This window comes from Squalius cephalus, assembly GCF_949319135.1.
Source record: "Squalius cephalus genome assembly, chromosome: 19".
Classification (NCBI taxonomy): Eukaryota; Metazoa; Chordata; class Actinopteri; order Cypriniformes; family Leuciscidae; genus Squalius; species Squalius cephalus.
The window spans coordinates 27,137,963-27,161,788 of record NC_137140.1 but is presented as its reverse complement, the minus strand read 5'-3'; the positions used below and the strand labels follow the sequence as shown (position 1 = coordinate 27,161,788).

Sequence of the window (23,826 nt, the reverse complement as noted above, 5' to 3'; positions counted from 1 at the left end):
AGATTATTCTCTTAGACCAGAGAAGGAGCTTTTTATTTTAATTGTAATTGATCAAATAATGACGTAGGACATGCAAATTTTGATGTATTGACATTTTCACTAAGAAACCGGAAGTTGGGGCAGGGTAATTAAAAAGGCTTTTTTTTTTTTTTTTAGTTTATCTCAAGGGTTTTTGATGCCACAGACCCCCAAGACCATCTATTGTAACTATGCTGTTTAATGTATAAAGAAATATCTAAATCTAAATGTCTAAAATTCTTAAATAATTATAACAAAGGCTGTCTTTAAAAGCAGAATTAAACAATAACAAATTTGGTAGAAAAGTAAAAACAAACAAAGATTAAATATGTCAAGTTAACATGTTAACTTTGACAGCCATAAAAACACATTTTTAAAAATTGATAGGGCCAGATTTACAAACAGCCAACGCAAAACCTCATTTGGCGTAAAAAAACGACTATTAAGATTTACTAAAGACACACAGTGAAAAATTAGCGCAATTTAAATGCAATTTAAATCAATCATGATTTACTAAGGTTTGTGCTAATTAATTAACTGGTATTTGCGCCATTATTTACTGCCTAAAAAGCGTGTCTTAAAGCAGACGCTAGCTGCAGAACTTTCCACTCCCATCTGCGCTTTTTTGGAATTGCGCTCTCACGCTAATTTGCCTAGTTTAGTAAATCTGGCCCTTAATTTCTCTCAACAACTCTCAACTAAACCAAACAGGAAACAGGAAGTGCTGCTGGACTCTTACCTGTCACTGTAGGCCGCTGCAGCTGCTGCGGCTGGTTGGGCATATCTGTATGCTGCATAGCCACCCTGTCAATTACATAAGGGCATCCGTCAGACACATGCAAACAGCAGGACATCGGTGACATGAAATTTTAGAACCACAGTACAACTGGACTGTTCATACATTAACAATGCAGTGAATCCCAAAAGCTCAGTTACAACCTTAAGAGTGCTGCTGAAAAGGCCTGTCAATGCTCACTAAAATCAGCGCTGAGTGATTTAGGTGGTATTTAGTTTGCCAATACAGCTTTTTGTGAAGCCTTTTTGTTTAATGGGGAATTGTCAGATTGACTGCATTAGCTCTTCATATAGATCTCGGCACAGATGCTTAACAGCCCAAGTCCGAAAGCGAACCATCTGAGCGTCTTCACTTATCTAAGCTGAGTGCAGCAATAGTGGTGCAACCAACGGCTTGTCTTTCCAGAGCGCATCTATCCTATCAATTGAAATGGCAGGGCAACTATCGATCAGCATGGTAAGTGGCAATCTGGTATAAACAATTAAAATCAGTCAATGTTTGCTTACTGCGAATGAACCAAATGGAAGATTTGGCTGAAGCTATTGAAGGCTGAAGCTATTGAAGGGGCCTTTTAATTAATGTGGCTGGCCAATACGAGTCCCCTGGCTCGGTGCCCAGGGGAGCGGTCTTGACACACACAACGTGCTCATCTGTGGCTGGAGAACGGCACAAGACAACACTAAATATTGCTTGTATAAGCATTAGATGACATCTGACAAAGCTATTAATTGCTCCATTCAAGCTAGCTATTAATAGTCGAGTTGTAAGCGGCATCAGATGACATTAGTCGAGATGGTTAGCTGCAACAACCGAACGCTGTCTGCTAGTCATCTCCGGGTGATGTTTTGTGAACGCTTACACTACAAACATGCCAAGCTTTAAACAAGAGGGAATGTATTTGCTGGCTGCAAGCGAGTATCTATGTGGCTGGGGTGTTTATTGAAGTGTCTGCTTTAATGAAACGCAGCTCCGCTCTTTGTTATTTTAGCTCGCTGACATCACTGGTACATTATGTGAATAATCGCGGTGCCAGAGCGCGTGCAGGACTGAGGCATCGCAGATACAGGACTGCACGCTGAATTATAGATGCTCTCATTTATTTTTCAGCTCGGGATTAATGTCCAATGCTACTCTGCTAAGATCAAATGTTTAGCTACTGGAGTTGAAAAAAAAAATCAGGTCATAGAAAAGTGTGTTCATGGATTCCGTAGAAGTTACAGATTCTTAATTCCGGTGGTTTCACCAACTCTCCACACCATAGATAAACCACATATGATATTTATGTCATTATTTACTCACCTTCACGTCCCTCCAAACACGTATGCTGTTTGCTTGTTTGTGGAACGTGAAATTTCTTTTTTGTTCCATATAATATCAGTTTATAACGACCTGTCACAAAAGCACCATAAAATCTCGAGCTTGACATCATTAAGTTACGAGACACTACAAGACCAATAATGTTGGAATAAAAGTATTCATTTCTTTAAAAAAATCATTTGATCCCAATCATTTGAGTGAATATATTGAACATGAGTCTTAAGGACTACTTTATGCTACTTTAACAGTGCTTTTGTAGAGCTTGACTGTGCCTGGTCACTATAAACTGTTATTGTATGTGTGAAGAAAAGTTATATAGAGAAGATTCATTTAAAAATCAGCATACGTGTTTGGAACGACACGAGAGTGAGAAAACACTGACAGTGATTATCGAGGGAATCATAATTTGTTGTGTCAACAATTCCTATATAAGTTATCTTGCTTTCAGGCTACTCAAAAGTTGATCGGGTAGTCCGTAGAGAAAGATTCTGACTTCAATGGCAAGTGAACACGCGTTACGTGCATTCATCAAAATCCGTTCGACTGAGATCTATCTGTGGCAAACATACTATTGTGCATGCCAGGTAAAGGCATCACAATTACGTCCATGTTCATTTGTCCTGTTTCAGATCTAAATGTTGAATTCATTTCCATTTTTCATGCAGTGAAATAATCCTGGGAAAGGGAGGCACGCTCTCTGATCACCTGACACACTAATACGTTCTGACGGCCTGTCAAAAACAATAGGGCCTGGGCACAATCTCGGGCTGTAGAGTGAGGCCTTTGGGCTGTATTTTAATGGAAGCTGAGGGAAAGGCGGATCAAACGCGTGCCATAAATTAAAACAAAAACACTGTAACGTCGACTTCATCAACTTGATCCGGCGTGATTTTCCTCCCACTTAGAGCGAAACCAGGCCGCAGTGGAGATAAAATGTGGAAGAATGAGACGTTAAGTGCGTGGGGGGGTTTGCTTTTGGTTCAATCCACACTGTACATGTTAGCATTATCATACAATCCACTTAGATCAACTACAGTCTTCAAAGGAAGATGGTTTAGCGATATGTGATTTCATTGTTCCATGTAGCGGAATGCACAGGGGAACCCAAAAAGGTATTTAGTACACCACAAACGGCCATCCTAGTGGATTTGCACATGGTGACCTGAGCTGACCCTTGCCCTTATGAAAGATTCAGCACCAGCTGCTCAGGTTAGTCCTCAACGTTGCATACAAACTTTCCTTAATTTACTGAAACAGTGGAAATAGCAACAGAATGGGCAAAACCGAGTATACTCACATAGATCTCAGCACCGTAGAAGCCATCTTGGTAAACCACACTGCAAAAACACAACAAGAAATAACACATCAGTGCTGAACGTCCACAGAGTTTCCTCACACTGTACAGAGAAGGAAATAAATTATGCAGCAATGCATTCATTCACCAGACAAAACAATGCACTCCAGACAGTGCGGAAAGGAAAAAAATAGAGCACATTTGGAAAGACGGCCATTTTCTGTGCTTAGAGGAAAACAATGTTGCTTTATAATGGGCTTTGCTCTGTCTTGTCACTGGGGAAAACTGGTAGGGCTCGCCATTAGAGTGTAACGCACTTTATAGCCATCAAGCGGTCATGTTGCAGGTTAAGGCTGTAGCACATATAATGCGAAAATGACCCTTTGATGACAGTGCTTTTAAGTGCAGAAGTTTACCTAATAATGGCCTCAGGCTTGGACAAAAACAAGGTGAGCTATTTGTCGAGACTGTATGTGTATGTTTTGGGTGAAGGGTTACTCACGCTCCATAAGCGGGAATGGGAGGGGGTGGAGGCGCGGCACGGAACGTGTTGTAGACGGCACGACCTCTGCCTCTCAAGTGGGCGCCCCTGTAAGCCACCGTCGCCCCTGTGGTTGGATAGGGGAAGCCTGTCACTGGAAAAAAGGAGAGAAGAAAGGTGGTGACATAAGCTTTTGCTTCTAAGAGGCGCACCTGTCACCACCAATCGGCTTTCAGTCGGTAGTGTGACAACACACTGTCATCCTAAAATGTGATGCTTTAAAACAACTCAGACGGATGTCAACCGGTGCGTCATGTTGGCACAAAACATCAAACATGGCAGCATGTTACAGCCAGTGATTCTCAAATTGTTTTGCTTCAGGACCCAGATTTGTGTGCAACCCGATACATTTCAAAATGTGTACAAACGTAAAACAAAAATGTCCTTCAAACTCAAAAGTGATATTTCTTAAAGGTACAATATGGAATTCTGGGCTGTCTGTCAACATCAACAACAAGTTACTTGTGGAGGAACTGATGGACTGATATTTAAATTCTGTCGGATCCGATAACACCAATAATTATGTTCATGTTATTGCAGATAATCTGTAAATTATCGTTATTAAAACAATATTAAAATATTCAAAAAATATATAAAATTACATATTAAATATGAAAAACCATCACAAAATTTAGAGACAGGCTTCATTTTACATTTAAATCTTGTGAAATATTAATATGTGTGTTTTTGAAGATTAACCTTTGTGAGCATAAGATGACGGCAAAATAAAAAAATAAGCATGCACAATTAAAATGTAAAAGAAACTTCTAAAATTGGCTCACCACCTTTGTGCATCCCATTTGCTGACTCAATAATTGATTTCTCATGAAAAAATGACATGAGAAATCCTCTATAGTGTACATTCGAGCATAAACTGCCACACCAATTGAGAAGCAATAAACTAAACTAAACTTTCCAGATTTCTTTCCAGCTGAATATTTACCATTAATCTTAGAGAGCGAAACGGTAAGGCAAACCCTGTCTGGGGAAGCCTCTCTATTGTGGGTATCTCTGAACGCTTGTGCGTGGGGGTGTGTGTGTGAGTGTGTCTGGCTGCTCTCCCACTCTGGAGGGGTGTGTGCGAGGCAGGGGAGATGGTAGGTTGTTGTAGGTGAGACACAAGGTTCTGGCACACAGGGTTGAGAGAGCAGATGGAGAGGATTGTTTAGAGATGCAATCACAGGCTGGCGCCATCCCTCATCTCTCTCCCCCCACACACACTTCCCCAGCCTCACGCCACCGCTGGGGCCAGACCCAGCCTGGAGGAGAACAGGGACAACTCAGGGTCAAGACTGGGAGAGGTGGCAGAGTTGAGAGAGAGACTGAGGCTTTATGCATGTTAAGAAAAGATACACGGACGTGAAAGTGAGACAGAATGAAACTTGAAACAGCGTGTGTAACAATAAATGGGTGAAAACATGTCCAGGTCACATTTCACACAGTCTCGGCCACAGACGCCCACAGACTGCCCGCAGCTCAGTCCATTAGATGCATATTGCACATTAAAACGGAAAGCTCTTTCTCAATCTCGCAAACTCTAATCTGACTGGATGACTAAGTATGAACACAAAACAATAAATAAAATAAAAATATCAGTCTACATTTCATTTCACCCCAAAGTCAAAAGAAGAAAAAAGGACAGTTAAAAGAAAATATATTATAATTACTCATAATATTTTATATATTATATTTTGCATTGTCATTAACAATGACATTTGTTTTCCTAATAAAATTGTCATTACTGTATTTACCTTTTTTTTTTTACTTACTGAGTTTCTATTGTTCTCAATTATGAGTCTCATTACTGTAATACAATTATTTTTGTTTTCTTTTAATTAAATTACAGACCACCATATAGTGAAAATGTAAACATAAAAACATATATACATATTTTATATACACAATTGTGGCATTTTCCTTCTGAATTCTCTCTTTTTTTTTCTAGAATGAGATTTCTGGTATTATAAAGAATTCAGAAGGAAAATGCCAAAATTGTGGGTCTTGATTCAAATAATATTAATAATATAGGATTTGTTTTCTTTAAGCAAAATATGTATTTTTTTATTTCTTTATTTTGGGGTTAAATATGACCTAAGACAAACAGAAAAAGCCAAAAAAATCCAATAAGTTGATAAATATGGGTGCAGGATCCAAAAAATGTAGCAAAATAATATCAGGAATTGCTCACTTGTGACTGAGAAAGAGCTGGATGTTGGAGAACATGAAAACATTACTCTGTATTCCTGTTTATTGGCGCGTTCTAAGAGTGCAGTTCCTTTTTCTTTTCTTTTTTTTTGAGAAATATGACCCAGACATGTTCGTGACAGGTTTGAGTGTGAGAGTCACCGATATTGTATTAAAAGGAAAGGAGAAAAAGACGATAAGGAAAGTGATTAAAACTGTAGAATAAAAGCAAGAGCATATTACACTCAAGTCTCTCTTTAACCTTCACTGAGTGTGGCCCTGATGAGTCAATGACATAGCCAGAATTACCCATAGTACTGTGCAAGCAAAACACAGCCCAGCAGTGCGGCCCACAAAGCTCTCTTTCTCATTTATGCACCGAATACACTATCACTGTCTATCCTGTGTCTCAGAGGAGCAGGACAGCCCTCTTCAGTTATTTCATATCCCCAAACAGAACCTGCACCTCCTCCTGATCATTACTGTACAGGCATCACCCAAGCAGCCCTCAGTTAATAGTCAATATGTGTCAAAGTTACCCCTTTTAATGAGGTCAGCTGGGTTTATTTTGAGCACATATATGTGTGTCTATAAATTTAGCACACTGCCTTGGTGTAAAGACTTCTTCGATTCACATTCAGCATACTTTTGGCCCTGGGGTTTGCAAGCACTGGTATAATTTCCGTTGGACTCCTGTATCTCCTCTCAGACAAACAAACAAACAATAAAATCTCTTGTACGCGACACACCAATCAGCGGCGGAGAGGTACGGCGCGGCCCTTCATCAGACGTAAAAGAAAGACAGATGGCTGAAGGTAAGGCGTTTGCTCTTTCGTTTTGATATAGCATGGAGCCGTTGACATTTTAATTTGTCCCTTTTAAGCTATAGAGTCGGTGTTAATATGCCAAACAGTGGTCGTCTCTGATATATGCCAGGCCATGGTCAATTTATCCCGAATTCCAGTCATGGACAATGCTCTTATATTTTCTTTGATTTTGTGTGTGTGTACATTATGTGTGCCATGACGTACATAAATGTAATCTCATAATGAGCTATGGGTCTGCACGCAGCACCGATTCAATAATAAGCCATAAATCATTCCAGCCAGTTATGACACTCCATAAAGCCTATGAAACACACAAAGGCAAAAGTGTGTGCGAGCATAAATACGTGCAGCCCTTGTGCTAACCTGTTATTTTAACATGAGAGAAGGTCAAAAACCCTTCACATCTGCACATCTACAGTTTAAACCGATAAGGATGCTGGCACACTGCTGCATTTATCTGGGTTTACACAGGGGTATCTCTGGCGCTGGAAAGAGTCCCATTGGGCTGTTTGGATGGAGGTGTGGGGGCAATTACATCCCCAACCCCCTCAGGTCTCTTTCATTTACTGCAAGACTGGCTCCTTTAATACGGTGCGACTGGAAATCGCCGGATGAGGGCCTCTCTCACACTGCGTGCTATTGTGAAATGTCTTTAGATAATCAGACCACCGATAAACCCATATCATGAGGAAAATTACACCATTGCTAGATTAAAGGGAGTTTTTTCCTCCCTCCGATACTTCTAATATTGTAATTAGACTACTTCATTTCAATTATAGATTTATTTGAGTGGTTTTGTAATTGAAAAAGCATAAAATGCCCACAATGCACCTCTTTTAAAGGAGTGCACACAAATGGGTGCACCATTACGCGCTCTCAAAAAAGGCAACAGATGTGAACGCTTGAATATACTTTATACTTGTAACATTTGTTGTGTTGCTGTTCTGGCAATAAACCTAGGGCCGCTAAAGTTACCTTTAAATGTTCGCTCGACAAAAAGCCAATAGGATTTTTCCATTGTCATGTACACGTTTTGTTCATTAATATAATCTTCACAAATGAATGCAATGTTAATGAATTTTAAAACCCAAATGCAATCACAAATAAAAAGCTAAAGTTAGACTACAGCATAAACAAACTACACCACGGTAGCAATGTCTTCAATGTCACCACAGACATTGTAGATGAATTTTCCTATTCAGCATGATGACGTTTAATGTCCCAAACAACCTCTGTAGTCACATTTAGCCACTTGCTAGCAACCACCTTTTTCAAGAAACGTAAAAGCTGGTGATGTATTTTGTGTTGTAGAATAAAACGTGAAAATATCTTCAGCTTGTGTTACCCACAGACTCTATTTCTGGCACTCCAATAAGCTTGAGATAGGTAGTTATAAAATATTGTCAGTTTAACAGTAGTAGACAATAGACCAAGAAGAAAAAGAAAAAACACCACAGAAGAACACAGTTTGTACTAATGCCTGCTATAGCTCCCCCTTGTGGCAACACTGAGAATACAGTGCATATTTGTGTTGCATTTTGATTTGCATTTGACACATTTTGGAATGGAATGACGCATGTAATTGTCATTCACGTACTTGCGTAAAGTATGTTTTGAGCCAGTGATTTTTATTGATCAGACACACATGGCATGAAGTCAAACGTCCCTTTCCAAACATCACTCAATATATTTTATCATCTATTTTTTAAAACTTGAAAACTACTTTGCATTTTAATCTTATTGGCCGTGTTTGTCTCAACATGCTGCCAAGGACCAAATTCACTGGCTGAGAGAGCTGTCAATCAATCAATATTATGTTTCCCACGTCCTTCATGCCCACGCCGCCTGTACGGATTGAGCGAGGTGGGAAAAACGACCCCCGGATTACACAATTAAGTTTCCCGTGCACGGCTAGCGCCTCAGCCTCGCGTCTGCATCTCTAATTTAGCTTTGGCTACCCAGTGCTAGTTAAGAGCCTGAGGGAGAGAGAGAGACCGAGGGAAGACAGAAGATATTGAGATTTAAGGATAGAGTGAGTGAGTAAGAAAAGGGCAGATGGAAAACACCCCAGGCTTAGATGAAGAGAGAAATAGAATTAGCGATTTATGTCGAGAGAAGGCTGTGAAAAGCTAGAGGAGTAGAGAAATGAGAGCCAGGGAGGGAGTCTTACGGGGAAGAGAGAAGCCCGACTTCCCTGGAAGAGGTTAAAAGCAGGCAGTCGGCGGCCCTCATCAGTCATTCTCCTGAATGGGATTTGAGGACAATAAACCTGTAGCACCCGGACGAATGGAGACGGAGTGCGCTGTCAGCAGCGCACGATTTATGGTGCCCAATTCCGCTGATCTCCCGCACAGAAACTCGGACTGATAAACAGTGATTAATCACCTTTACATCCGATTTCAGCGCCACCCCTCCCCCAACAAAGTACATTAAATGCAGTCATAATTATTTCGCGTGAAAGCTTCCCTTCCCTTTTTTGAACGGTGGGAGGGAAACAAGGGGCAACACGTTTCCATTTCGGCCATTCCGGAATGTTCCTTATTTAGTAAGCGAAATCTATATCTTATTTCCATTTTGTATCCTCTCCACCGGTCGCCCTCTGGGGAACAGAGGAGGCATATGGTGTCGTTTAAGCTTGGCGAACTTTAGAGGCATGTTAAGACGACTTGAAAAATTAGCATCCAATAAATCAAGCAAGACCGGCTCCCCAAGCTAAGCTGCTGAAGTGCAGGTGTTGTGCCGAATTTCGACCCCCGCCCCCTAGCATTGGTAGGTTTAGGATTAGTTGTGGGGGAGGGGTTAGGATTAGGCACTCAGGTGCTGACTTCAACGAGGGGGGTAATAATTTGGCAGGGGGTCGAAATTCGGCACAACACCGGACCACGATAAATCTGATTTGATGGGATGTTTTGGGAAGGTGTATGTACGGATGGGAGGCATGAAGGTGTATATGTTGCGATTAGAGAAGGAATCACATGCATGTTTCAGAGCATACTTGGGGTCAAAGCATGCATAAACATTTTACGTGCATCGGATTGCTTAGCATATTTGCATTTTTATGCGCTCTACATATGCACATTGTGCGTATTCGATCGAGAGGAGTCGTGTAACGGCTGCGTTCAGTTGTGCGTTTATGCATGCCAGAACCGAGGGAGGGAGGGGGGAGAGGGAGAGGAAAAAAGTCAGATAAAAATGATAAATGACTGCTTTCTGTCACCGATGGTTATTTAGAGTTTTGCTGTAAAGCTGTCCTGAAATGAACAGATTTTAGTCTAATGAGCAAAAAGGCAGGCCGTTAAAGAGCTGCTATGTGCTCAGCACTTCTTCCAAATGAAATACTGTAATACCATTTCCCCCTCATTAGGATGCAAAGGGCTCAAAGAACCAACGGCAATAAAGAAATCAAAGATCGAGAGGGAAAACAACAGCACAAAGACAGACAACAAGTCAGTCAAACAAAGACGCTTCCTAATCTGTGGTTCAGAAAACAGCCCGTGCCACTGTTTCATCTCAGTGGGAAATGATGGCCTGGCTGATTATTGCTTTGTCAAATGCATTGTGCACTGTGGATGATAGGAGAAATGGGCGTCGTTTTAAAATCATTTCTTAAGTGTCTCTTTGAAGCGCTTGCCTCGAAATTTGATCTAGAAATCAAAGAACATCTGAAGAACAGTAAATCAAAGCAAGTATCCGAGCGGGACCCTGTGACCACAACACTCAAATGCAGTTTACCTGCATAAAATTCAGGACCATAGACAGCTCCCACCACTGGATTCAGCTTCCAGCCTGTAGAGGAATACACAGGGGAAGAGAGAATTAGCTCCGAATGCTTATCGCTGTGACCTGTGGAGTGCTTGTTTCTCGATCTTTCGCCTATTAACTCAAAGATAAGGGATAAAGAGGATAAGATTCGGAGGGAAGAACAAAAAGAAGGGGGAAGAGGAAGTGATGTGATATGACAGGAAAATATTTAAGGTGACATTAAGTTGAAGGAGTTAGGGGGCGGCAATATCAGGGCATTGGGAAGAATGCGAGCGATATAGGATGCGAAAGGGAGCGAGAGAATGAGAGACAGAGAGCAAGAGAGTAGTGAGTGCTGTCCGGTGTGCTGTCAGTGATAGATGGGGGCTGTAAAATAGCCTCCTCTCACTCCCCATTGGCTGTGACTGAAGTAGAGCTGGGGGGTCTACACTGCTGCTGATATATTTGATTATTTCATTCCCCCTCTCTGTTTCTCTCTCTATTGCAGTCTGAGGAAATGAGCATCAGCGGAAGAGCTCAGGACCCCAACAAGACCCCTGTGTTGAATGAGCCAGCTCTCAGCTAAGCTCTCCCCCAGGAGCTCCTGAACAGCATAAGGAGAGCTGTAGGGGAGGAGATCGCTCTTTACCTATAATCCCTTTTTAGTGGGACACAAAGTAGACATTGCATCATTCATATTATACATGATGGCAGCTTAAAACCGCAGCCCAAAAAGAATATGGGAACTTTAAACTGGATTAGATAAAGTCTCAAACCAAGTGTCATTTCTTTTAAAGAACCAAAATATTTCACAAAAACTATTAATTTTTTTTAAATGGAAAAAATTATAATTTTATATGATCGTTTATAAACATAAATAAATAAAGAATTGGGTTTTAAATTATTAAAAATTTAAAACCCAAAATTTTATATATATAAATTTTACAAAACACAAAAACTAGGTTTTAAATGTATTATAAACATAAAAGAATTATAATTTTATATGACTATTTATAAACAAAAAGATTTGGGTTTTAAACTATTTATATAGGATATACTCTTCAATTTTTGTTTTTTACTCTTCAAGACTTTATGGTCGTGAAAATTTTCATTGTAGTTATAGTTCATAGTTAAATTTGTGATGAAGGATATAATTTTAGGAGAACTGACTTTTTAGGAGAACTGACTTTATAGGACTAGTTGGTTAAATTGCAACATGATCCAAAAATCTGACAAAAGCATCTTTTTTTTTTACAGTTTCTTTTTGTTGTTGTCCATATACTTCTTGTTTTGACATATTGTTATCTAATGCAATGAAATGCACACATTTTAAGTGTAGAATTACATTTTTGTCCACTGAATGTGTTTAATGTAATTTAAAGTAAAAAAAAAAAAAAAGCTCTTACCGTTTGTATAAGGGTTGGCCACTTTTTTGTTTGTCATTACTCTTGCCGTTGCATTATTTACCTGTGATAAAGAAAGCAGATATGAGAAGCAAAACCCAAATCAGAACACAACGAATACATGTGTATGTGCCACAGGCATGAGTGTGACAAAAAACTGGTTCATGCTTCTCCGCAAAAAACAAACAAACAAAAAAAACGCTACATTCACATGCTAATCAGTTGAAAAATTATGAGATGCTAAAATGAAAGCGATCCATCAAGCTCTGATCTTCTGTTTTCCTGCTGGATGTAGGATCTAATCCAGGCTGTTTGTAGAAGAACTAGATGATGACATCTGGTTCAACATGTAATGAAACATAGCTACTCTGGAAATGGGCTTTAATGAAACCCAGAGTATATTGGAATTCCCCACTAGCCAAGCTGTGGGAGCTTCCTTGAGGCTTTCTCTGAAATTTCATCTGCCACATCGTCTAGACAGTTCTACATATTCCCAGACACTACAACCCTGAGGCGGTGACTTCATGAGCACTAAATTTAACCTCAGGAAGGAGGAGCCATATTGTACAAGGTCTTCTGGTTATGCATAACACCAGAAAATTAATAAAATCTTAAAGCTTAAAATGGTGGCTGGTTTATTTATCCTAGAACGCACATGCACTTTAAATGAACCAACCCAATATATATATTTTTTTTTTTTTTTTTTTTTTTTTGCAGGATTTGAGCTTAAAAAGCAACATCTAAAAAGCAAAACCATCGTTGTCAGATTTTATTATAATATTGATATATAATCTTGAGCTTGCTGCCTTTCCCCATTCAAGTAAATAGGAGCTGTGTGTGCATGCCTGTTGACTACACAGAAAATAGCTGTTCGGGGACATTACCAAGATGGCTGCCGAGTGAACCAACTTGCCTTAAAGGGACTTTAGTAACACACAGAGAGGCCAAGCAGCTTGTTGGGAGGCGCCAAAGGAATTTAAACATGGCCGCTGGCAACAGAAGCCATGTTAGTATTTCACCCTCATGTTAATTAGCGTTAATAGCTTTCCATTCCACAGGGCCCATGGAGGTCATTTAGCTTGAGGAAACAACTGGCCTCGACTCTCCCTTGATATATAGGTCTAGGTATTGTTTGTGCATTACATGAATTATCTTAATTGTCCTATAGAAAATCTTAATAGCCCTGTGGAGAAGAGGGGGAAAAAAAGAGAGCGAAGTCTGTGTCCTCAAGTAAGACATGCGAATGGATAAATAAACCTTGGATGTTTGGGATAAACAAGTGGGATTTTAAGTAAAAACATTTTTTACCGGTTAACACACATTGTAAGTGATAATAATCATTTTTAATACAGCAGCACATACACATCAAAGCAGAAAGGATCAAATCTGATGGCATGCACATCAAATACAATAATTATTACGTCACAGGTGATATTTATCCATAAAATCAAAAAGACACATGAAACGTGCAGCATGCAGACAGCAAGTGAGCGGTAGGGATGCAATGCGATGAAATGAGACGCTGCATGCATGTTTCATCAAACCGACAGTGCTTATGTTCTCATGGGACGGGGATGATGGGGTATTGATAGTTAGATTAGGAAAGCACCTCAATTTTGCGTCCCTCTACGATTGTACCATTTAATTTCTCCCGTGCGCGGTCTGCGTCTGCGCTTGTTTCAAAAGTTACAAAACCAAAACCCTGAGATGATGTGATCATAAAGGATTCCCAAAAAGAATGAAGGGGATGATTAAAGATATTTGAATGGGCAAGAAATAAAGTGAGCGAGAAAAGAAGAAAGAGAAAGAAAGAAAGAAAAAGAAAGAAAGAGAGAAAGGTCACAGTCAGCAGGGTTGCAAATTCTATCCATTAGTAAGAAGTGAGATTAGGGTGAAAGCTACTGGAAAAGAGACATTGAGAGACAAAGCATTCTGGGATTATATTCAACAGTGACAAATTCTGGATTTGGTAATACTGAAACATTTGGCATGTATGCATGTGTACATTATAGTTCATCTTGAATCTGTCTTGCCAAGCATATCAGTAAGTATCAAAATGTCATTCTTTATAAACACAGATATTGTCCTTGTCTTTAAATTATATAAACAATGTATGGAATATTTCCAAGGCTGTATAGAAGCTCAGAAGTTTAATGCACACAGTCCTGCGCTCTAGCTGGGAAGTGCCTGCTCTGTCCCCACACCCCCACCTCTGCTGTCAGCAGTGAGTTATGGCCAACTGCTTCCCAAACGCCATATCCGGAACAGCTATTAGGTATGCACTGCAAACAAGAGTGTGGAACAAGCCCTGGTCTTTTAGTTCATACACACTATGCAAGTACGGCCTGGTAATTGCTTTGGGAGCCCTGTGAGTATGATATGCATACATGGACACTCCATTCCTTGTGTCTGGCATGAATAAAGACCAGCCCAGAAGTCCTTGGCCTGCGAGGAAAAAGCAAAATCAAAAAGGAATTGGGCGCAAAATTAATCCTTTTGACATTTTGCACTACCGTGTTCAACATAGCGCTTGTAGTTTTCCCCTTTTATCACAGATTTAATTAGCTTACACAGCTAGAAAGCTGAGCCACTATCTTTTGAATAACACAAACATACAGTACGTTCTGTTCCAAAACCTAGTGAGCTGCCTACAGAGGCAGTATTTTAAGGCATCATAGCCACAGAGACTGTTCCAAAAGGTAAAGGCAACTCAATTATGCAGCTTGCTAAGATACCTTGTTTTTGCATATAAATAAAAATCAAAAAATCTGTACATATAATATAATTTAACATACATTATATAATAGCAGTGTTGATTATATAATTCATATATCAACACTGCTATTATATAGATATATATGCCAGAGACTACGTCCCATGCCAGAGACTACGGTTCGAATTCCGCTCGGAGTGGGTTGAGTTGACCCGGATGGGAGTGAGGTTTAGGGGGGTGAGTGTAACTTTCATAGGCCAGTATGAGTTGTGCATGTAAACCCCACTCTCCTGATCTCAGTATATGTAATACTGAAAAGAATATGTTCATTGTAATTATAAAGTTGATTATTTTCCCTAATATTTGCATTTGCCACGTCATTTTACGCTCATTAGCATAACAAAGAGTTAGCTTAGCAACATGCTAATGCCAAAGTCTATTGGAATCTATTGTGAATAGATACATACATCAAATATACATACATACATAGGCAGCAGGTTTTGGAACAGAGCTACTGAGGTATTCAAAAGACCAGTAGAAAACAGACTATTTCTGAACGATCGGCTAATCTAATAATGTGCGTTGCTTAGGTTGAGCACACTGTGACGGTATGTTCGAGCAGATTCACCCCTGTGAATCAACTTGGAGGGGGTGAGAGAAGTTCTCCTCAGCAAAATGCCACCCTCCTTTGAGACCAGCATTGCTATACGGAAGAATGGCTATATATAACCCGTTCCCAGCGCAAGACTGGAGACTTAAACAGCTGAATCTTATTACAGTAGGACAGCTCTAACAGCAGAATCACTGCGTGTTGGTCAGACGCTCACTTCATTGAATTATAACTGGGCGAGTTAACTTGTACTCAGCTGAAACCACTCAGTTGTCTCTCCGCGTAACTACCTTTCCAAAACGTGTCTCGGCTCAGTGTGAGCGAGTGTGAGAGTGTGACGTTTGAGTCACTTTTCGGCTGCTGTGTAAGAGCTGTAATTATTCGGCTCATGAAGGGAAGAGGAGACCTGTAGGGAGGAAGAAGTATGAAGTGACAAAGAACTGCTCTTCCAGTTGACTTACCTTAGAGCCCCGCTCGTTAAAAATAATTTCCACATCCAAAATTTTCCCAAATTGCTGTGGAGAGAAAAGGAGAAGGGTAGAAAAAAAAATTAAAGAGGAGAGACAGGGGAGAAAGGAAGACAGAAAGGGAGAGAGAAGGAGTAATTAGAACTCATCTCTTCTGCAGTTTGTCAGGAAACTTGAGCACTTGATTGCACAGGGAGCTAAAATAAACCCACCGTTTTCACTGGAGCTAAGAACACGCAAGACAAACCTTCACACATCACTTTTGCTATGAAATGATACTGACAAACACAACGGATCAGTAATGGGTTACTTTGAAAGTAACGCATTACAATGTAACTCAATATAAGACAACTAATTGCATTGTCTCTTAGTATGGAAAGTGAAGCATACAGTTTCTTTTGCTACATTCTCTAACTGTTAACTGACTGAAATTATGTTTGGGGTGGAATGCTAATTTAGTAGTTAAACACTACAAAGTATATACTGTGCATTTTTTTTACATTAAGTGAAATAGTAGACATCATCTTACAATAAACAAATAAAAAAAAAAATACAACAATTAGTTCCAGGCTGTATATTTGTAGTGGGGATTTTTCAGTGACTCGTTCTGCAGGTTGAATTATTCATTCATCCGATTAGTTCAAAACAGAAGTGACTGGCTGTGTCCGAAATCTCACACTTTCTAAGTATGTAATTCTTTTAGACAAGCAATTACTCATGTAGTACTAATGTGTGTAGTATGAATGTAATCCGGATGTACCACATTTGTCATCTTCTCATTATCGTGTGTACTTTTTACTTACTGTTTTATAAAGATTGTGAATTTGGACATACAATTTTAGTATTTCACAAACTATTTTTTTGCCTAACAGTATGTGAAAGAGGTAGTCAATGAATCATTCACTCATTCGATTTGTTCAAAACACGAATTCATTTAGTGTGACTCAAAAACAAGTGGCTTCTGAGCCACATACTACTATTACTATTTGTTTCTTCAGCATGTCTTTATGAGTGAGTCAGTAAATCATTCACATTGATTTGTTCAAAAACCATGAATTCATTCAGGAATTAAACAAGTGACTGTCTTTATGAGTGAGTCACTGAATCATTCACTAATTTGATTAATTAAAAACACTGACTGATTCAGGAAAAAAAGACAAGTTACTGTTTTTTGTGAATCACTTATTAATCATGCACTCAACTGATTAATTCAGAAAATATTAACCTTACATGACACACAACATTGCTTGCACAACTATTTGCTCCTCTATCACTCTATCAATTATAAAAAGAATGTAAAAAAGATCAAATTCATGTTACGTTTTTTGAAAAAGTAACTCAGGTCCTATGATGTAAATTTAATTGTAGCTGCCTAACCAATTGTGCAACACGAAGCTCTCGGCTGGGTCGGGACTCTGGGAACGAGCAGGACATACTGCTGATGGGAGCAAACTTCAAAAGATCACAGAAGCACCCTGCTGTGTATGCACCAGTGCTCTTAATGACACGATATAGCTTGTTATTTTCTGTGGTGTTTTTGACTGATAAAAGCTGGCCAAAGCCATAGGAGAGGGTATTTCTGGCTTGACTTAACACCAAACACCCGACTCAATTAAAAAAAGGATAATTGGATATAGAGCAGCCATCATCGCTGATGATAAACCATATATTTGTTTATTATCTCATTGACGAATACGATCCTCGTAATTACCTGTCACTTCGGTTATTATTTTCCAGCTATTTGCGCTCCGTTCTGTGGTTTTATCTGATTGTCATTCTCACGGCCCTCTGAAACGCCCAATCTCTCATTTTTATTCTCTAATTAGCATTAGCCATGAGGCACTGACCACTCTCTCTGAGATACGGCTTTGTCTGGAAGATTCTTTCAGCCGCTGAATGCAGCATATGGATTAGCAAACTGGTCGCCAAGGAAAGAAGCCCAAACTTTCCTGGTCTTCGACTGAACGTCGCTCCCTGTGGCCAAAAGGTGAACCCTTAAGAGGCAGCAGCCTGATTAGGGGTGATAAACACCATCCTCGCTGCCTGTAACGCAGAGCGCTACAATGTTAACCTCACTCGCCTTATGCTAATCGGGATCCTGGTTAGGGAGCTCCACACCGAGGCCTTGAATCAAGCAGGTTTATTTCAACAAATAAATAAACATGCCAACGCAAGGTCACCGCTGCTTTAGCCTAAGGAGGAGACAGCTTCTTAAAGAAGTAATTTGGAACAGGCTTAAATAATTGGTTAGATGGAAGCAGGAGACACAGGAGGCTCCAGGGTGCACTGCTATAAATGTGCCGGGAAGCATGACTGTTTATATGAAAGCGTAGGACAGCAATTAAGAGCAATTGCACAAAATGACACATGTGATAAAGGTTCTGTTTGCATTTCTCTCTTCCACTTTGGCGGTCGCCGGAGAGGAATGACGGCCGGCCCGGCTCTCCCCGGAGGGTTAACGGCGCTTAAGCGTTCCATTTAACGTGGCCGGCTTTGGAGATCATTACGGAACGTGGAGGAATGAAAGCAAAACCTTAAGTTCCCCTAATGGGCGGAATGAAAGCAGGTTTTAATTGCTGTCTAAAATGGCTGTATTATTTCATTAAAACTAATTACCCTGTCAAGCAGGCCGCATTGGCTTCATTTCAGCACAACAGGGGAGAAATGGGCCTTCCAGGCACCTACGGCTCAATGGGATTGATCGAGGGCCCAGGTCACTAATAAGGTTAAGAAGAGCCGCCTTTCATCCGCCCAACCGTGGGGAAAACCCGAGGCGGACTGTATTTGTGCATGTTTGCGGTGAGGAGGAGGCTGTGCGTGCTGCTCTGATCTCACACGGGGAAAAAAAGTGACGCCTCGCAGTTCATTTTGGCCGGCTGTTGCTTGATCAACCACGCTTGTTTTTCCAGCCCAATTCAAATTCCACAGACAAACCCAAACAGCTGCTACTTGACACGATTTCCTCCATTTGTTCAAATTAAGATGATTTTTTCCACTCTGCTAGAGTCAGATTCAAACACTGGCATTTGCATCTCAGCATGAACCTGCTCACAACCGCAGACAATTCGCTCTAAACAAAGTCTGCGGACGCTAATGGTTTTAACCCACCCTAATGGGCTTATGGTATTGCTGAAATATTTCCCAGGGTAGTCATCTCTGGGAAAACTGAACTAATCACACCTAGTCACCATAGGCCCCATCATCACCATTGCCGTGCAGCAGAGCTTTAATAAGAGTGTAGGCCTACATGAAATTAGGATCAATGGGAGACCGCAGTGTGAGACTGCTGGTGGTCCACACACTTGATAGGTTGGGAAAACGCTTCACGAGAGTCGTTTGAAGCTAGTCACAGACGCTGTGCAAACGGAGGGAGAGTAGTTAAAAAAGCGAGTCAGTAGTGTGACATTAAGTTAGTTTTGTTTGGAAATCAAGCAGGTATTCATTATAAACCCATTACAAAACCATATGGGGTATCTACTCTTGTTTGAGATTCTAGGTAAACCTCTGCATTCCCTTGGGTGATCAACATTTTAGAAGATTCCAACCTCTAAGGGAAATACTGAGGGGAATAACGGTCTATTAATCCAGAATAACAAGGCACCTGTTTTAATCTAACAATAGCTTTCTCCAGTGGTGGGGGGGACATTTTTATTACTAGTATATACATACAGCATGCACTGATCTGCAGGATTGCTCAAATAATTGCAGTAATACGAGTATTATGGGAGGAGTTGGACAATTTTGCAGCCTCAGTGTGGAATCGTCATGGTGGTGCTTTAAAACCAATTTCATACACTAGCATTAAATCCACATACTCATCTGTATAATTGCTTTGGATGTCTTTTTCTAATTATAAAATGAGGCTCAAATAAGGTTGGGTAATGGAGCTTTTTAATCGTCGCTCTTTGTTTGACTATGGTCCAAGCAAGTGTACTCGAATGAGGAAAAAGACTCGTAAAATTGCAGTTTTCATTATCAGCTATTCTAAATTGAATTTCCATCTTACTAAATTGAGAAATCAGAAATGGTTTAGAGTCTTGGAGTCAAAAATGAGCGTGATCTGTGGCGTTTTTCTACAATAATCCAGATTTAAGACTTAACATTGAAAGATAGAGATAATTCAGTTGGAGGCTTCATTTAAAATCTATATAATAAAGAGAACTGAGTCTGAGAACTGAGAGAAAAGTGATAAAATACACTTTAAGCACTATTATGTGTAAAAGTGTTGCGGTCAGTAAGATTTTTTAAAATGTTTTTGAAAGAGGTGTCTTATGTACGGAGCACCTAAAGGGACACGGAGATGCAAAACAATATGAGATGGGAGGAAAAAATACATTTCAATGCTTGTGCGTTCACTGGCAAAAGTTTTGCATTCCATCACAAAACATTTGCATTCCAAGGAGAATATTTGCGTTTGCTTGCAGAACTTTCTGCATTCCACCGAGAAAATGTTTGTGTTTCTCGGGGGAACGCAAACATTTTGCGAGTGTCACATGTTCTTTCAGAAATCATTCTAATATGCGGATATGCTTATCAAGAAAATTCTTATTATTATAAATGTTGAAAACAGTTGTGCTGCTTAATATTTTGTGGAAACTGTGACATTTTTCTTCAGGATTCTGAAAGTATAGTATATAAACTTTTAGGAAAATAAAAGTATTAACTTTATGTATGGGGAAATGGAGTCCGGACAGCGTTTTGCAGAAGCCAAAGATATATGGGTAGCCAGTAAATCCAGAGTAAGTGCTTAAAGAGTTTTCAACCGTCAGTAGATGGTGATCTTCTCCCCTTGTGCTTCTGTCACTTCTCACCGTTCTCAGACTTGCCTTTTCTCACATTTTTTGGGGACTTTAGAGGGGCACAGCGCTTGTCCATCCCATCCTCTCCCACTAGTCTATCTATGGCATGGGATAATTGCACCCCTGGGTCCCTGAGAGACTTCACAGCAAGTTGCAGAAGTCTCTTCAGACAAACATACACACACTTGGTCACACATATGCCTGTTTTCGCATCGGAGCTGTCAGCCAACACAAACCTAATGAGGATAAACTTCTAGTTTTTAACCACAGTGAGGAGCGCTATTAATTACGTCTCCACTGGTGGGACCAATGCTTGGCTCCCTGTTCATCACATCAACACTGGGCAGGACGGGGGAGAAGCAGAGAGGAGAGGACAGCCTCTCTTAGAGACAACAAAGAGCGTGAGGAACAGATGTTCTCAAGATTCAGCAGTCAGGCTGTACCCAGAGTCCTCCACCAGTTTAAGTGTTACTGTTTGCTATACAGTGCCCTTTGTAAACACAGACTCCGGTTTTTAACAAGCTGGGACCAACAATGTTTTTTTTTCTCCTCTGTACGCTGCCTGTAGCCTCCAGTAACAAGCTGCCTGTGTTTAACGCAGCTCCCTTGCTGGCTGCTGTTAATTCAAAGGTATGCTGGAGTTTAACTGTACGAGTCCTTGAGTAGAGATTGCTGGTTAAAGAAAGCTCCAAGTCGTTCATTAGTTTTGTGTTTTATTCTAGCCGAGAGTGCTTACATCTAAACACAGATCGAGGAGCAGTAGTTGTGGATAAAACGCTAAATAATGACAAACCATTACCAAGCCTGTAGCTGCTCTCAGTATAACGATACTTTTTGATTGAATACCCTTGTTCAAAAAAAGTTTTACTGATCCCTTGTCACATACTAAATACAGAAACTAAAGTTAATATAATGCAGTTAAATCATTTAGCACTTTATCATGCTCTTTCTAAGAGTGAAAATTTTGAAAAACAAGAAAAAACGTAATAAAATTAAATATTTGGCCTACACGCTAACTATAGAAGGTTAGTTTTTAATTATAATTTTTTTTATCACATTAATTGCATGACATTAATTGATCACAATTAATCACATACATCAGTATTTGCAAAGAAAAGCCTTACTTTTTGACATTACATTATGTAATGTCTCCAGATCCTTAACCGAATTAAAGAATAAATACTTGGAAAAAGTCAATTATTAAACTTTTAAATTTAAAACTTTTACAATCCAATAATTGGTCTTATATAGTAAATAAATTAAACAAAATATTTATTGGTTTATAAAATACTACTGGCAAAATGGATAATGTGTACAGAATCTTTAACTACACATGGTCATATGAAATAAAGTCTTACAGTTAGTTCTATATGTGTCTAGCTATATGTGTTTGATTCACTAAAAATAACTGATTCTAGTCCACTTCATTTAATTAAGTGGACTACACTGTTTGCACTGTATGTTTTTGATTCATATAAAAAAAAAAAAAAAAAGGCTCATACGATTCATTTCATCAGGAATAAGACTACACTGGTTCCACATGCCTTTCATTTGTTGAAAAAAAAAAGGTCTTGTAAGATTAATTCGTTCGGGAATTGGACTACACTGGCTGCAACTCAAATTAAAAATGCCCTAGTTTAGTTATACTAATGCATTACTTTAGTGAAAAAAAAGAAAAGAAAAAAACCCTGGCTACAACCACATATCTAAACTGGTTTTACACTGATGCATGTAAGATCAAGGTCCTTGTCAAATTAAAACAGGATTGATGATCAGGCCTTCCTAAGAGACACAACCTGCTGCAATCTGGCTGAGGCCTGAGACTCACCCCGAACATTTGCCGGAGGTCTGGGTCACGGAAGCGGAAGGGAATGTTGGAGACGTGTAACCGTTTGGGCTGCTGCTTCTCCGAAGAGTCTGAGGGCTGGAGCTGAAGCTGCTGGGAGCCGTCTGTCTGTGCCACGTCGTCCACTTGCTGAAAGACACACAAGCACAGCTCTGTTAGCTCTTACCTCAAATGCTGTCACGGCCTGGAAAAAGTGCAGCGGGCAACGGTTATGGAAGGTGAGCCACTGGGTGAGCAGGGGGAGATCAGGGCATGCTGGTGGCATATTACAAATTCCCTCTGCTCTGCCAACATTTGTATGTGGCGGTGAAGATTAAGGAAGCTGTCAGGAAGTGTGGATACAGATTTAAAGAGAAAAAAACTCTGACATGGGGAGACCAGAGAATGCATTTACTGAGCAGCCGCCTATAAAGACCTGAGGGAGAACAGGAGAGGGAGAGAGAAAGTAAGCGTAAAGATGGTGTGCTCATCTGTCCATCATGTGGAGGAAATGGTAGTGACACAGCTGTGCTCAAGGATGGACTGCTGTCCGTGACACACATTTATCTTTCACCTCACAAGCCCTGATGCTCCAGCCTTCATCCCATTCTCACTATTTATCTCGCTGTCTTCTGAGCAGATGCCCTGTCATGCATGGTGTGCAATAATAAACCTGAATATGCTTCATGCAGTGGTGTTTCTACTGGAGATCAACCAATATTAACTGTCAGACATCACTGTAAAAGTCCAAAATGTTTTTCCTTTTTCTTTGACAATATAACTAAATAAATAATGTAATATGCATTATTAATTTAATATCAACATTAATTTCAGTATTATAAATATTCATTTCATATATTTAATATTAAATACTATTTAAGATTTATGACAATAAAATATTTTCATTTACAACTGTGCTGTTTTTGCATTCTCTATGCAGATTTTAGAAGAACATTTGTGGCGTGGATTAAACATACTATAGCTGGAAGAACAGCCGAAACGTGCTTAAATATTTAATAAACAAACACAATATCCGTGAAAATATCAGTCTAGTTAATCCAAACTTATAAGAGAAATTATACACTGTAAATTCAATCGTACCAAATATTATGAAACAATAGAGAAAGAAATGCTATGAAATAATAAATCAATATCTATAAAGAAAAATATTATCTAACAAAATGCTCTTGAGGGAGGATCAGGTTAGTGCATAACTGAATTAATAATTAATCCAGATGTGATGCAATGGCTGACAGATTCCTCTGCGTTTAAAAGTTTGTCTTGTTTTTCA

At 39.7% G+C, this 23,826-nt stretch overlaps 1 protein-coding gene across 5 annotated transcripts in view; it reads right to left on the bottom strand.

The window, feature by feature from the left end:
- rbfox3a (RNA binding fox-1 homolog 3a) overlaps window positions 1-23,826 on the bottom strand; it is a 347,427-nt gene that overhangs the window by 17,884 nt on the left and 305,717 nt on the right. For all 5 annotated transcript variants that reach the window (XM_079851785.1, XM_079851789.1, XM_079851786.1 and 2 more), the window contains 8 exons: window positions 22,539-22,685; window positions 15,906-15,959; window positions 13,731-13,823; window positions 12,125-12,185; window positions 10,710-10,763; window positions 3,928-4,060; window positions 3,429-3,468; window positions 758-822 (listed from right to left, as the gene is read on the bottom strand). In XM_079851785.1, the coding sequence (XP_079707911.1) occupies window positions 758-822; window positions 3,429-3,468; window positions 3,928-4,060; window positions 10,710-10,763; window positions 12,125-12,185; window positions 13,731-13,823; window positions 15,906-15,959; window positions 22,539-22,685 (647 nt within the window). The remainder of the gene's footprint in view (window positions 1-757; window positions 823-3,428; window positions 3,469-3,927; window positions 4,061-10,709; window positions 10,764-12,124; window positions 12,186-13,730; window positions 13,824-15,905; window positions 15,960-22,538; window positions 22,686-23,826) is intronic.